The following is a 16,441-nucleotide window of genomic DNA, read 5'->3' as shown; positions in this document are numbered from 1 at the left end:
CTCGATCAAACTTTCTTTAGGTTGTAGTGGCATACAATCCTCTTGGTTGGAAGCGCAAAGAGACTATAAGAGTGCCAGTACGTATTCTTTTTAATTTTATTCTTTCTATTTTTATGAAATAATAAATTTCTTTTATGGGGTGTTTGGTGCAATTCAATCCTACTTCTCAACTATCTTACTATTAATTGTGACCTTGCATGGCTTGGTTGCTTATCTATGACGACTGTTATTGTTAGTTCCACTTTACTTTTCATTGTTATTGTAATGAGAACATGTCCATTTATAAGAACTTCCCATATTCCATATGAATGGAAGTTCAACCTGGGATAAAATGATGCTTTTCCACTTGCAATTGGCTACTTATATTAGTAAATGTAATATTTTTTAAATAAAATTTTGTATTTCTGTACAAATTTGTGTTGGTGACATGGGTAATTGAAGCTAACCAATATTTTGTGTTTTATTTTTTTCAATGATGTACCAAGAATTGGGAATGTAGGGGTGCAATTCAGGGAGGTGTGGAGAACATTGTTACAAATATCTTTGATTTCTCCCAAGTTTTACAAGTTACCAGTTTGTCCTCAGGTTTAAGTTCATTCATCTCAACATTTTCCAGTAATTTTCAATAGTTCCCTTCATATTTCTGATAAAAAAAGATTTTGGACCCTCAAAATTATATTCCATGAAGTGATATTTGCAACATTGGTGGAGAGACACACAAAATTTTATGGGACTGTTGCCACAAAATCTAACAAGCCTTGGAGAGGGGCACCCTACAAGGCTAACACTAGACCAAGTGACAACAATGGGGTGATGGCCCACTATCACCATAGCCAAAACCCCTTGCTCTTTATGGATTTTCACCAATGAGAGGAGTTTCGGTATGTAAGAAGGTCGCCTAATGGGTATTCTAAGGTGAGGGTACAAGGTGACACAATGATGCATTCTATAAGAAAGTCACAACTTAGGCTCAAGGCTCCAATAGGAGGCAATTCGCTTTCTTGATAGAGGCCTATTAGGTGAGGCACAAGAATTAGGGCTTGATTAGTAGGTTGAGTGTTGGGATGGTTATAGGTCAAGGCAAAGGGAAAGGGTTTCCAACAATATATATCAACGAGCTCAAGGCACACGAAACCCCTAAACGAGCCCCTAATTTGAAGCAAGATCAAACTAGGGTTTACCCTAGGGAAAACAGCTAGGGAAAAGGATTTTATGGAAAAAATTGAAGCAGATGCCAACCAAAAGAAGAGATTTTGTGGAAAATACAATCCTCATGGTGTTTAATCTCTTCAATTCCAAAAGTATGCCTTGCCTAGGAATTTGCACCAAGCCCTAGTTAGTGTGCTTGGCCTTAAAGAGGACAAATTAAGGAAAGAAGAGTTAATGGATAATAAGTGTGTTTGAAATTCGATCACCAACAAAATGGACCAGTGCCTTGTCCCTTCGGAATATGGAGTATATGATTTGATAGGATAGCCAAAACTTTTCTTAGGAGGTTGAAATCTTGATGCCCTAGCACCAAAACTCAAGCAATTATCTATGTAATGGATCAAAGAATTTTCTTGGGAGAGCTAGTAAAAGTTCACCACTAGTATATCCATTCAAATGCTATTCATGAGTAATGCATGCAATAGTGATATTTACTTAGCATTCAATAAATTTTCAAAAAATTAGGGAGCAATAGCAAACCCTAGATTCAACATATTCCTTACATTAGACAGAAAAAATAAATATTCAACAATAGGTACACTTACAAGATAGTAGGCAAATATATTCAATCATTTAATCCAAATAATAGCTCCAAATATAAACAAATCAGTTCTAAATGTCAAAATGCATTCATAGATCCAAATTCTCCATAAGAAAAGAAGGTCGAATTAGCTCAAGAGGCTGAAAATCCCAAGTGTGTGATGATGATTTACAAGAATGAATCTCTCCTCTACTTATATGAGGAGTTTTGTGAGGCCCTAAATTAGGAATTTAGAAGGGTATAACCAGAATTAATGCTTAGAATATTAAAATTTATCAATTTGATTATTGAGTACCTTCCTGGGTTTTCTTTGGTTGAAGATGCTACCACTCTGCTGTGGCTCTCGCTTCCACACCCGTTACCAAAGGATAAAAAAAACCTCCCTGCCAAACTAGGTGCAATCTCAGTACCCAGCTCCAAAGTACTTCAAATTCGAGGTACACTGGCCCCCGTGCCCAAAATTTCAAGAACAATGAAATCCCAATTCCCTTTGTATTCACTTTGTTAGAAATTCCTCCTCTTTGTAAAAACTCTCCCCCCCTTCTGTCTCTCAAGCGATGTTCTAGTACTTGCTTCCTCAAGTCTACCTTGATAGGTATGAGGGAAAATATCCATGGTCTTCTACTTATAGCATCTGCCACTACATTCTCTTTTCCTTTAATTCCAAAGTCATACTCACTTAAGAATTCACTCCATCGTCTTTGCCTAGCATTTAAGTCTCTTTGGGTAAAAAAATATTGTAGACTTTGATGGTCGCTTTTGAGCATAAAGCTTCTACCTACTAGGTAGTGTCTCCATATCTTTAAAGCTAGCACTACAACAGTTAACTCTAAATCGTGTGTGGCATAAAGTTCTTCATGAGGCTTTAGCTTCCTTGAGGCATACTCTATTTATCCTCGGTGTGAGGCCCTAAATTAGGAATTTAACAAGGTATAACCAGAATTAATGCTCAGAATATCAAAATTTATCAATTTGATTATTGAGTACCTACTTGGGGTTTCTATGGTTGAAGATGCTTTTGATGTTCTGTGGCTCTTACTCTCGCTCCCGTTACCAAATGATCAAAAGCTCCCTGCCAAACTGGGCACAATCTCAGTACCCAGCTCCAAAGTACTTCAAATTCGAGGTACTCTGGCCCCTGTGCCCAAAATTTCAAGAACAATGAAAGCCCAATTCCCTCTATAGTGACTTTGTTAGAAATTCCTCCTCTGTAAAAACTCTACCCCCCTTCTGTCATCTTCGATTTCCTTATATCAATAATTCTTTCACCGCCTCCTCTTCCACCGTCTCAATATCTCGATTTAAAAAGGGTTTTCTGGTTCAGTTGGTCACAGGTGGAGCGAACTCTCGCGTCCAGGGTGCTCTTTATGAAATTTAGAGGTGGTTAGGAGATTGATGGTGAATATAATATCTATTTTATTTAAGTGGCATTTTAATCCTATTAATATTCGTACTTAATACTTTATATCAAGTACATACATTACTACCTTTAAGTTATTGTAGTAATATAAGTTACTACTTTTATTAAATTTAAACATTTAATAAATTTATATGATTAATAAATGAATTTGTTTGGATTTAAATTATTAAGTTGTTTATGTTATTTGCCCATTTGAACCCCTATATATATATTTTAAATTAACTAAAAGAAATTATATATTTTTATTATATATATAATTTCCTATGTATTTTTATAATATATATAATTTCTTTTATTTAATAAAATTATATATATATATATATATATTTTCCCAAGGAAAAATCATAACTTTCCATTAATTTTGAAAAATTACATATAGTAGATGCCATTGGCATATGCATAACTGTTGGTCGTAGCCATTCAAGTAGTGTTCAAAAAATATAAGTTATGGCCGAAGCCATTTCCAAAAAGAGTTGTACATATTCACCACGCAGGGTGTACTTAGAGTATCTAGTAAGCAGAAAAAGAGCATAAATATATACATAAAGTAATATTGTGTATCAACTGAAGATAAACCAAAAATTAGGGCCTGTCCACCCTAGGATATGCCCTATCAATGTAGGGCCGGTGATAGTATTGATATTGTTCTGCACCAAACTGTTCTTGTATCATCCACAGGCCTCTGGGATGTGTCGTGGCCTCCTTGGATAATTTGTCAGCAACCTCGTTACATTCCCTGTAAATATGTTGACAGGTGACAGAGTTAAATTGTGCCTTGAATTCCATAATTTCATCCAAGATGTTTCTAAGTGAATGTGCATGACAATTATTGATGTTATTGAACCAATTTATGATGATTTTGGAGTCTCCAAAGATCTGTAGATTAATGCAAGAATGTGCTAGTGCAAAATGCAATAGGTGCCTGAGTGTGATCAATTCTGCATAATTATTGGTTCCCTCTCCCAATCCCAGTTGAATTTTGAAGTGGTGTTGCTCAAATAGGTGTAGAATAATTCCCCCCCTCCCCCACACCCCTGTGCTTGGGCGGCTCCATCAAAATATGCCCACGGTTTGGTGTGATCAATCGTCTCAGTGGTGCAAGTGTGGTTTGAAGGAGGGTGAGTTTCATCAGGAATCTCATGGTAGGCTGCAACAATTTTCGCTGCTACATGTGGCCATTGGGCCTCTGTTCCTTTGAATATGATTTTGTTCCTGCCCAGCCAGATTGACCAACAAATGAGGAGAGGAAGGCATAGGAATTTAGAACCATTATTCACGGTAGTCCAGTTGTCCCAGGCCTCAAGGATCGTTTGTCCCTTCCAGCAGCCAGATTTGGAGAGTAGGTTTAATACTTGTAGCCATAGCTGTGCACACATTGGGCAGTGGAGAAACAGGTGGTCATTTGTCTCCTCAGCCTGTTTACAGAGAACAAACCAATGTGGACCGTAGTGAGATTAGTGCATAAGGTTAGCTCCGGTTGGTGTTTTGTTCTTGAGCACGTTCCACATGAAGAGTTTTGTTCTTGGTGGCGCATTGAGCTTCCAAATCTTGCCCCACCAGTCAAGAAGTACAAGTGGTCTGCGCGCTTTGAGAAGGTTGGGGTAGCTAGTTTTCGGGGAGTACTTACCATGATCAGTCAGGGTCCAGATAAGTTCATCGGGTCCTTCTTTGATGCGCACATGGGCTTCTTTCAGGGCATTGATGTACCCCTCCCAGGTCTGCTGCCAGTGTTCGGGGATGCCCAAGTGTGGAGCAGATAACCAAGCCTGTTCGAAGATGGAGTTGTTCTCCAAATCATCTATCTGTGCAATTACATTGATATGCCTCTGGTTGAGAAATAGGATGAGGCCTGGTGGTAATTGGTACATATTCCCCCCTCCTATCCATGGGTCCATGCCTATACGAGCCGAAGTGCCATCATTTATTCTCCATGCTAGACCCTCTCTGATGAAAGGCAGGGTATGCAAAATTGCTCTCCAAACCATAGATACCCCTGTTCGAGGCCAGGAGGGTAAACGAATCCAGTCCATGAGATGATGAGGCCAAATATATTTGTGATAGGAGACTTCAGTCTAGAGGTTTTGTGTTGTGAGTAGGATCCAACCCATCTTGGCTGCTAGTGCATGTGCAAAAAATTGATAAGTCTTTTAGTCCCCATCCTCCCCATTTCTTGGGGAGGGCAATGTGCTTCCATCCTACCCAAGCAAAAGGTTTGCCCTCTTTATATCCATTCCAAAGGAATTTGCAACAAATCTTCTGAATTCGGGCAAGAATTCCTTTAGGAATCCAAGCCAACGACATCCAATAAATAGGGGTAGCCTCCAAGACAGATTTGATGAAGACTAGTCATCCAACTCTGGATAGGAATCCGTGGTTCCAATTTGATAGGCGCTTCTCAATTTTAATTACAAGCCAAATCCAATCTGCTATTCTGTAGCAATGGGGCTTGATCCAAAACCCTAGGTACTTGAGGCCATCCTCCAGATGATGATTCTGAAAAGGGAATTTCTGATGTGCAAATCTAGCTTCCAGGGGAGATGTATTAGAGAGGGTGATGGTAGACTTGGAGTGATTTTCTTCCATGCCGGTAGCGAGGGAAAATAGTGTGAGAATTTCATGGAAGGTAGATGAGTCCCTATGGCTTCCATTTAGGAATATGAGGACATCATCAACGAAAAGTAGATGAGTGAGATAGCAGTGATCACTCATTTTTAGCCCTTGCAGTCGCCCATCCCTCTTGGCCGATGCAATGAGTCTGTTGAGTCCTTCCATGACAATCAGAAAGAGAAGCGGGGAGAGTGGGCATCCTTGCCGAAGACCTCTCTCAGCATGGAAGAAATGTGATGCAGAACCATTAATGAGAACACTGAAGGTTGCCGAGGTGATACAACACATGATCCAGTCGATGAAGGGAGGGGGGAAACCCAGGTGGGTGAGGATCATCTTAATGTAAAGCCAGCTGACCCAGTCGAAAGCTTTAGCTAGATCGATTTTGAGAATTGCCCCTTTTAGCTTTTTTGTTTTGAGGGAGTGGAGGGCTTCTTGGGCAGTGCCAATTGCTTCGTGGATTTGTCTATTTTGTAGAAAAGCAAATTGCTCAGGGGAGATGTGGCGGGATAGGATGGGCCTGAGCCAGTTAGCAAGAATCTTGGCAATGATTTTATATAGACAGTTACAAAGGGAGATAGGGAGAAAATCATTGAAAGATGAGGGGGAGTTGGATTTAGGGATCAGGGCAATGAAAGTGGTGTTAATGGCCTCATACATACGCCCAGAAGTCCTACATTCCTCCACCACCTTAAGCAGGTCTTGTCCAATGATCTCATAAAAAGCAAGGTAGAATTCAATTGTCTAGCCGTCTAGCCCTGGACTCTTATCTTTTTTGAACCATTTCAGCGTACCTTCTAGTTCCACCTGAGTGACAGGGGATGTGAGCTCCTCAGCCGTATCCATGTCCACAAATCTGGGGAAGTGTCCCGCAATTCTGACAATTTCAGCAAGAGAGGCACCAGGAGGTGCCTTGAAGAGGTTCCTGAAATGTGAATTCCCAAGGCAGGAGAGCTGATTAAAGGTTGTCGCCGTGCCCCCATCTTCCATGGGCATTTTCCAGATAGTATTGGTGACTTTCCTTCCCTTGGAAAAGTTTTGGAAGAACTTGGTGTTCTCATCTCCTGCTTTTAACCAAACAACTCGACTCTAGAGCCGCCAGGTTTCTTCCCTCTCCTTCAAAATTTTTTATCCAAATTTATAAGATGAGTCTTAGCTTCTACAGATGTGAATCCCCGGCCCTGGTCATCCAGAAGAGTGGCCAATGTCTGTTCAATTTCTCCAAGGGTTTGGTCGTCCCTCTTAGATTTTTCCTTAGCCCAATTAATGGAGAGTCTCTTGAGTCTAGTGAGGTTGGAACAAAATCCTTCTGCCAGAGATCTCCCCATGGATGGAGGATTTGATAACCAGAAATTAGAGACCAGTTGTCTGTAAGATGGGTCCGCTAGCAGGTGGAGTTGAATTTATACGGTGCCCTTGGTTTTTGAGAGGGGCTAGTAATCTCCATATAAATGGGGGAATGGTCCGATATACCTCCTGAACCCACCCATTGTCTATAGAGGGAGAGTTTTTTGTATCAGAGAGTCCTTAATGAGAAATCGATCTAGTCTCCTGGCCAAAGTGGCCTCACCCACTCTCTGGTTCCGCCAGGTGGGGAGAGGTTTTATCATTGGGATATCCGTCAGATGGTGTTGTTCAAGCAGCAACTCCATAGTCTCTGTAAGCGAATCCACCTATGCATTTGTCCCCTAAGATTCCCAAAATCCTATGGAGAAGTTCAGGTCACTGCCTAATATGAGATTATCTGGGGCAATGAGGGATAGATTGAGGAGGCGGTTCCAAAAGGCTTCTCTATTATGACATGGGCCATATACATTGATCAAGCGAAGATCCATCCCCAATTCAGATGAAAAGATGTCCATGCCAATAAAACCAACTCCACCTCAGGAGGCCTTGAGGTTTATAGTATGGGGGTTATATCCCAGGGCCAGTCCTCCAGATCACCCTATGACATCAAGGGATTGAAAGATCCATCCTGGCTTCAAAGAGCAAAGAGTGCGAGAGGTAAGGTCAGCAACTCCCAAAGTTTCTTATAGGAATATGATGTCAATAGTCTCAGATTCAAAAAGTCATCTGAGGGCTAGCTTTTTCGGCGAGCTAGCCAGGCCCCTGCAATTAAAGGAGAGCCACTTCATGGGGGTGAGTTAGAATGGGTGTTCATAGCTCTAAGAACCCGATCAAGTGATGATTGTCTGCTAGAGGCCACTTTCGCCCTGGATATAAGGATGGATTTAGATAAATGGGATTTACGGCCTCTGTTGGATTTGGGGGGCAGGGAAGAGGGGGTCAGACCCAAACCAGAGGATGTAGAGCAGTCCTCAGAGGGGGGGGGTGAGGTCTGAGGTTGTAGGGGTGGGGGGATCAGAGTGGGAAGTAGGTATTGTAATGGGGGAGGGAGGGGGATTAGGAGGGAAGGATGGGGTAGTGGTCGAGAGGACCATCCGGTGTGTGTCGAGGGGGCAGGGGATGGTGGAGGGAGTGAAATCTTGGACTGATGCAGATGTAGAGTGCATATGCAGTGCAGTACATGCAGGAGAAAAAGAAAATATAGAGTCAAGGAGAGGAGGAGTACCTGAGGAGCGAGCAGCCTCGGCAGCAGCCCTCAATCAGGTCATCGGCGGGGAGGGAGGATGAAGAGTGTTTGTAGCCGACCGATGAGTTGGTGACCCCTTCCTGTTCATTGATGTGGCAGCCTGAGGAGTCGACCCTGGGATGGATGCAAGAGCCTTTGTAGTCTCTCCTCCTGGTCCCTTTGGAGAGTCTGAGTCCCTTCGCACCAATGGGCATTCCTTGAATAAGTGCCCCACTTTGTGGCACCTACGACATCTGAAAGGGACTCCTTCGTAGTCCAGGATTTGTATCCTGGTGAAATTTTTCCATTGCAGGGTGATTTTCTCCTCTAGTTGCCAATTTAACACATTTGTACTACACTCAAGTGTGCATATAAAGAATGGCAAAGAGGAGGTGCCCAATAGACCCACCAGAATAGAACAGAGAAGCCTGTATGCATAGATATCGATCCTTAAACACATTATTACATTTTATATGTTGCTAAAGGGGAAGCCAAGATTACCAAAAAACATATCTTGCCACAAGGTTCAGGGGATTCACTAGAATATTCGTATGATAATATCTATTTGTGTATTGCAGTTAAACTTTATTTTCCAAAACCAAATAATTTGTTCTTTTTGGAAGGGGAAGGGAGGTATTTGCAGGCAATACCTCAAATATTAGAAAAGAATTTAGGATTTAGGTTTGTTTACATTTTTGGATTTTAGGGTTTGCTTGCTAAAAACAGCATCATAAGAATGGTCAGTGGCATGTAAAGGAAGAAATATGGAAAAAAATGGAGACAAATGGTGTTCAAGAATTAGACTCGGAAACCTCAAAGAACAAACATTATTTACTTCCTTTCTACATTGATGTCTTGCAATGATGGTATCTCTTCCTTATCTTGACTGACTGGCCTGGATTCATCAGGTAAGTTCTATAAAGATTTTATGTAGACATTGACTTTCAATATAAAAAGAACATCTTAAAAGAAATCACTAGCTTCTTTATGCTTAATGTAAGTTGTTATTGATACATTTCAACTTGAAATCGAAAAGAGCAGCTTGCAGACCCAGCAAAGACAAACATCTTGTCACTTTCTTGACACAGAAGTAAACAGCTGGTTATTTTTATTTCACAATCGTGTAGCAAAAAGGGATAAAAGAGAGGAAGAGAGTACCCCCAGTAGTAAGAAGTATACAAGATAATATCATTATGATTTGAGTGATCAGCAGACATAATGGCTGGGGATCCCCACTCACGAGAAAATCAGAAGCATACCTGCAAAATGTTCCAATCACAATATGAGTTATTATAACAATGATAGATACTTGATAATAAGAACCAAAATGCTACGATTTATTTTGAGAATTGGTTATAACTTAGGAATAAGTTTCCCAGTTTCATATCCTTGGCTTTGTGTTCTACATTTGATTGCTTTGCTCATAGTTACTAGCACATATTAGAAAAGGCTATTCAATATCATAATCATTACTTGTGTTAGTACTTCCTAAAAGACATCGAATTCGAAGGATGTAATTTGTGAATTTGAAGTCACAAATGTCAATAAACAAAGTCCTAATTCAGCAATATGATTTGCTTGTGTAGAAATCTAAAAATTAAAATAGTCAGAATAAAAAGGAATAAAATGCAGACAGATGCATATTTATACAACTTAGCAACTCCTATTTTGAAGCATACCCACCTATTGTCTCCAAGATGGCAGCTAGCCAAGTAACCACTTATCATATTTCAAATGCACCTCATTAACCAGTCAGAGATGCAACCGGGGATGGAAATGGGCGTCCACCAAAATCACAGTGCACATAAATCAACTGCTAATGCAACAAAATGCACAATTATAAATGCATGAAAAAAAGCTCATTCAAACACAGTGTATTCACTATTCATCCCTATTTTCAGCCTTTCTATAAAATTCATAACATAAAAATATTTCTTCAACAAATGTATATGATATTAACCATTTAACCATGGACAGAAGAGCAACACATGCCCACATTCCTTTTCATGATGATTCATATAAAATCTCAGGCACAAAATTCAAGATTAAATAACAATAATATAAAATGGAAAGTACTTATCTTTTACCAGAATGAATCCAACACACTGGTTACACAAGTGATTGACCTCCTTGTTGAAAACTAGGAAAATACTAAGAGGGGTGTGAATTGTGAAAATTTGAAGACCCAAATCCTTACTGCAACAAACTGATTATTTCTCCTACTTGTTAATTCATGCAAGTTATTTACTTTGTTACACTGTAAATATAGAAGTAAATACAACTGCAACGTTCACAACTTAAATAATATGCGAAAACAAGAACTGAGCAAGAAAGAAATAGCACACACAAGTGACACCGTTGTTCTTGGACAAATGTCCCTGGAAAAACCCAATGTGGGAAAACTGGTGTAGCAGTTGAGGGTTTGCATTATTATGCTGTAATTTATGAGTACAATTCTTCGGATGCCTAAATTGGCAATCCTATACAGAGATCTAATTGGACAAAAAGATAGTGAGATGATCGCACCCTGTCACTAGGAAATCTGGCACTGATCTGCGTTGGAGATGAGCCTCAACGTTGTCTCTACGTAGTCTCTGTGCAACACTGCATCACAGCCACGCAGTTACTGTGTCACTGCTGCTGGGATTGTGTTGCACCTCCTCTCGATCCTCTGCTCGCTAGATAATCCCGATTGTTCCCTAGCAGAAATACATACTCCCTCTGAAGCTCTACGCTGCCACGACGTAGCTCTACGCTGCCTCTCCAAACTACTCTCTGCTCTCTCTGCCTTGCACTCTCTGGATCAGGAAAACTTCCTCTAGAAAATTATCTCTGCCCCTCACTATAAGAAATTTGGATTTAAGACCTCTGTGGTTTATTACTTTCGACTTAGTTACCGGAGAATCCACAGTAAGAACCATTTTCTGCCAACGTTTCAAATCCCAATCGGGATCCATCATCAGGACAACTTGAATGCTTGATAGAAGAAGAGCTTATTTGAGGAATTAAATAGTAATGAGGAGAGAAAAAGAGATGAATGTCGGCTTTCAATTTTTATGAAAAATAATTTTTGATGAGATGTCGGCTGTCTCAGATTAATTTAAATTATTTATTTATTTATTTATTATTATTATTATTATTATTATTTTACTTAATATTTAATATGATAGTTATTATTAATATTAATTTATTAATTATTATTAATATACTAATTAATAATAAAAATAATTAGTATTATAATAATTAGTATTAGTGATATTATATTCATCATAGATAATGTTAAAAAAAAAAAGTATTAATCCTAGAAAATTGAATTAATATTTAATATTTATAATACATGATTGATCATTAATATTTATTATTAATAATAATTGTAATTATTATTATTATTATCATTAATATAATAATTAGTAATAATAATAATTAGAATTATAATAATTAATAATAATAATTAGAATTAATGGAATTATAATGATCAAAATTAATGTTAAAAATATTAATTTTAGAATATTGAATTAATATTTAATACTTATTATAATATATGTTGGTACGATTTTTTAATAAATTTTTAAGAATAGGTTACCATTTAGCTTAGTAAAGAAATTTATTGTTAATTGTAAAAATTATTGTTATTAATAATTATTATTTATTAATATAAAAATTAATAATAATAATTAGTATTAATAATCATAATTAGAACTGATCAAATTAATCCTAGAATATTGTATTAATATATAATAATGATAATATTAATCCTAGAATATTGAATATGATATTTGATATTTATTATTTAATTTATATATAACACATGAGTTAGTACAATGTTATTTTTATTTTTAATTAGAATTATTACCAATAAATTTTTGATATTTTGGGAGAAGAATTATGGGATAATATTAAAATTAGTTAAACTATTCAAATGAATAAATATTAATAATAATTATTATTATATTAAAAAAGATATTTTAATATTAAGAATTAAAGTAATTAATATGGGTAATTAATTAATTAATGATAAAGCTCAATGTCAAAATTAATAATGTAAATGATTAATAAAGTAAATGATTAATTGTGTACTTATTATTATTATTATAATTATTATTATTATTATTATTATTATACTAATATTAATAAAGCGAGTTAATTTCTCTGATTAGGGGAAACCAGCTTCCACTGATCTCCATACCATTGTCTCTGTTGAGATTATGTGGGTGTTTGATAATTTCAAGAGCTTCTCTGATCTTTCGCCTATGGTGTTGCTCTTCCCTAACGATTATAGAGGTGCTTTCCAAGCAGACATGGTGCTTAGTTTTTGAGGAGTGTTCTGCCAGGGCGGAAGTACGAGACCTTTCATTCTTAATATCAGCTCCATGTTCCTTGAGTCTGGTCTGCAGGGAGCGACCTGTTTCACCAATGTAGCTTTTCCCACATGAGCAATCAATTTTATAGACCCCTTTAAGTTGATGTCTATCAATATTATCCTTGACAGATCTCATACCTTGCCTAATAGTTCCAGGTGCTGAGAATTGCATGCTTATGTTTTTCCTTCTTAGGATTTTCCTGCTGAGAATTGCGTGCAATTTTGCTGAGAATTCCATTAATTCTAATTATTATTATTAATTATTATAATTCTAATTATTATTATTACTAATTATTATATTAATGATAATAATAATAATAATTACAATTATTATTAATAATAAATATTAATGATCAATCATGTATTATAAATATTAAATATTAATTCAATTTTCTAGGATTAATACTTTTTTTTTTTTTTAACATTATCTATGATGAATATAATATCACTAATACTAATTATTTTTATTATTAATTAGTATATTAATAATAATTAATAAATTAATATTAATAATAACTATCATATTAAATATTAAGTAAAATAATAATAATAATAATAATAAATAAATAATTTAAATTAATCTGAGACAGCCGACATCTCATCAAAAATTATTTTTCATAAAAATTGAAAGCCGACATTCATCTCTTTTTCTCTCCTCATTACTATTTAATCCCTCAAATAAGCTCTTCTTCTATCAAGCATTCAAGTTGTCCTGATGATGGATCCCGATTGGGATTTGAAACGTTGGCAGAAAATGGTTCTTACTGTGGATTCTTCGGTAACTAAGTCGAAAGTAATAAACCACAGAGGTCTTAAATCCAAATTTCTTATAGTGAGGGGCAGGGATAATTTTCTGGAGGAAGTTTTCCTGATCCAGAGAGTGCAAGGCAGAGAGAGCAGAGAGTAGTTTGGAGAGGCAGCGTAGAGCTACGTCGTGGCAGCGTAAGGAGTTACAGATAAGATTGCGAAAATCCTAAGAAGGAAAAACATAAGCACGCAATTCTCAGCAAAAAGGATGTTATCTCATGAACCCAAGGCCTGTGATCATCTTGAGGGTGGTAGGGTTTTTCTACCTTACATTCATGGAGTTACAGATAAGATTGCGAAAATCCTAAGAAGGAAAAACATAAGCATGCAATTCTCAGCACCTGGAACTATTAGGCAAGGTATTAGATCTGTCAAGGATAATATTGATAGACATCAACTTAAAGGGGTCTATAAAATTGATTGCTCATGTGGGAAAAGCTACATTGGTGAAACAAGTCGCTCCCTGCAGACCAGACTCAAGGAACATGGAGCTGATATTAAGAAGGAAAGGTCTCGTACTTCCGCCTGGCAGAACACTCCTCAAAAACTAAGCACCATGTCTGCTTGGAAAGCACCTCTATAATCGCTAGGGAAGAGCAACACCATTGGCGAAAGATCAGAGAAGCTCTTGAAATTATCAAACACCCGCATAATCTCAACAGAGACAATGGTATGGAGATCAGTGGAAGCTGGCTTCCCCTAATCAGAGAAATTAACTCGCTTTATTAATATTAGTATAATAATATTAATAATAATAATAATAATAAGTAGTACACAATTAATCATTTACTTTATTAATCATTTACATTATTAATTTTGACATTGAGCTTTATCATTAATTAATTAATTACCCATATTAATTACTTTAATTCTTAATATTAAAATATCTATTTTAATATAATAATAATAATTATTAATATTTATTCATTTAAATAGTTTAACTAATTTTAATATTATCCCATAATTCTTCTCCCAAAATATCAAAAATTTATTGGTAATAATTCTAATTAAAAATAAAAATAACATTGTACTAACTCATGTGTTATATATAAATTAAATAATAAATATCAAATATCATATTCAATATTCTAGGATTAATATTATCATTATTATATATTAATACAATATTCTAGGATTAATTTGATCAGTTCTAATTATGATTATTAATACTAATTATTATTATTAATTTTTATATTAATAAATAATAATTATTAATAACAATAATTTTTACAATTAACAATAAATTTCTTTACTAAGCTAAATGGTAACCTATTCTTAAAAATTTATTAAAAAATCGTACCAACATATATTATAATAAGTATTAAATATTAATTCAATATTCTAAAATTAATATTTTTAACATTAATTTTGATCATTATAATTCCATTAATTCTAATTATTATTATTAATTATTATAATTCTAATTATTATTATTACTAATTATTATATTAATGATAATAATAATAATAATAATTACAATTATTATTAATAATAAATATTAATGATCAATCATGTATTATAAATATTAAATATTAATTCAATTTTCTAGGATTAATACTTCTTCTTTTTTAACATTATCTATGATGAATATAATATCACTAATACTAATTATTTTTATTATTAATTAGTATATTAATAATAATTAATAAATTAATATTAATAATAACTATCATATTGAATATTAAATAAATAATAATAATAATAATAAATAAAATAAATAAATAAATAATTTAAATTAATCTGAGATAGCCGACATCTCATCAAAAATTATTTTTCATAAAAATTGAAAGCCGACATTCATCTCTTTTTCTCTCCTCATTACTATTTAATCCCTCAAATAAGCTCTTCTTCTATCAAGCATTCAAGTTGTCCTGATGATGGATCCCAGTTGGGATTTGAAACGTTGGCAGAAAATGGTTCTTACTGTGGATTCTCCGGTAACTAAGTCGAATATAAGAAATCTCCTCGATCACCTTCTCCACAAGCTGTTGCACTGCTTGTTGATTTTTAATATACCTTGGACAAGTGGTTTCCCATGGGTTAATATCTACCTAGAGAAAAGTGTCCAAAATAATTCTTTTCCTAAGTGTGACTTTATAAAGTGAATGTGACTTTATAAGTGGTAAAGTCAATGTTAAATTATAAAGTGAAAAGTGACTTTAGACAAAGTACAATGTGGGTACTTTATTAAATGGGTGAGTTAAAAAATAGAAAGTGAAAATTAAATGCACATTTATTCTCATCCCTTGATCTAAATGAATCTGAGCCATTAGATCTTAGGGTTGCCCAAAAGTCATTTAGGGAAATAAAAAGGGAAAAAGAAAAGTGAGACTACATTCATTCTTCATTAGCAGATTGGAGAAAGGAGGCTGAGAGCTAGAGAAAAGTTCTGAAAGAGAAATTTGTTGCAGCAAGCTGAAGGAGTGATTTCTGGGCAAAGATGGACATGGAAATCAAGGTTTAGACGACAACAGAGGGTACAATACGAACATCATTGAATGTTGTGAACTGCACGCCATTCGAGAGAAAATTAAAAAAAATTGAAAAAAATTCATATAGTGGTACGGAAATCCATATAGTCCATATAGTCGTATCCGTACAGTACATATTTTCAACTTCAAGTGGGCACGAAAATCGAGGCAAAGTGGGCACGGTTTTCAAGGAGTTTTGGGCTGAAGAGATAAGTTGTATTTTGTTGTTTTGTTTTGTCTGCAAATGTATTTTTCCTACACCTTGAAAGATAAATAAATTTGAAAAGCTCTCTAACAGGTTTTCCCCATAGAAGATTGAAGGGGTTTTGCCTGGGTCTAAGTTGACCAAAAATATATGTGTATTTTTATGTGTTGTTGGTCTAGTTATGTCCATATTTATTTTCAGCATGTGTTGACAGTCCCATGTGTTTTAATCTGAAAATTTCATTTCCAA

General features: G+C 35.7%; 1 protein-coding gene across 1 annotated transcript in view; it reads left to right on the top strand.

Annotated features, from left to right (window-relative positions):
* The window catches only part of LOC149217702 (alpha-mannosidase-like), a 551,513-nt gene that overhangs the window by 122,182 nt on the left and 412,890 nt on the right, over nt 1–16,441 (top strand). The window contains exon 14 of the mRNA XM_089393048.1: nt 21–77. Coding sequence (XP_089249174.1) covers nt 21–77 — 57 coding nt within the window. The remainder of the gene's footprint in view (nt 1–20; nt 78–16,441) is intronic.

The sequence above is a fragment of the Pinus tabuliformis genome, chromosome 1_1 (assembly GCF_031772625.1).
Source record: "Pinus tabuliformis cultivar Carrire ecotype Pingquan chromosome 1_1, CPIR1, whole genome shotgun sequence".
Classification (NCBI taxonomy): Eukaryota; Viridiplantae; Streptophyta; class Pinopsida; order Pinales; family Pinaceae; genus Pinus; species Pinus tabuliformis.
The sequence above is the reverse complement of the archived record's forward strand: the minus strand, read 5'-3'. Positions and strand labels throughout refer to the sequence as shown.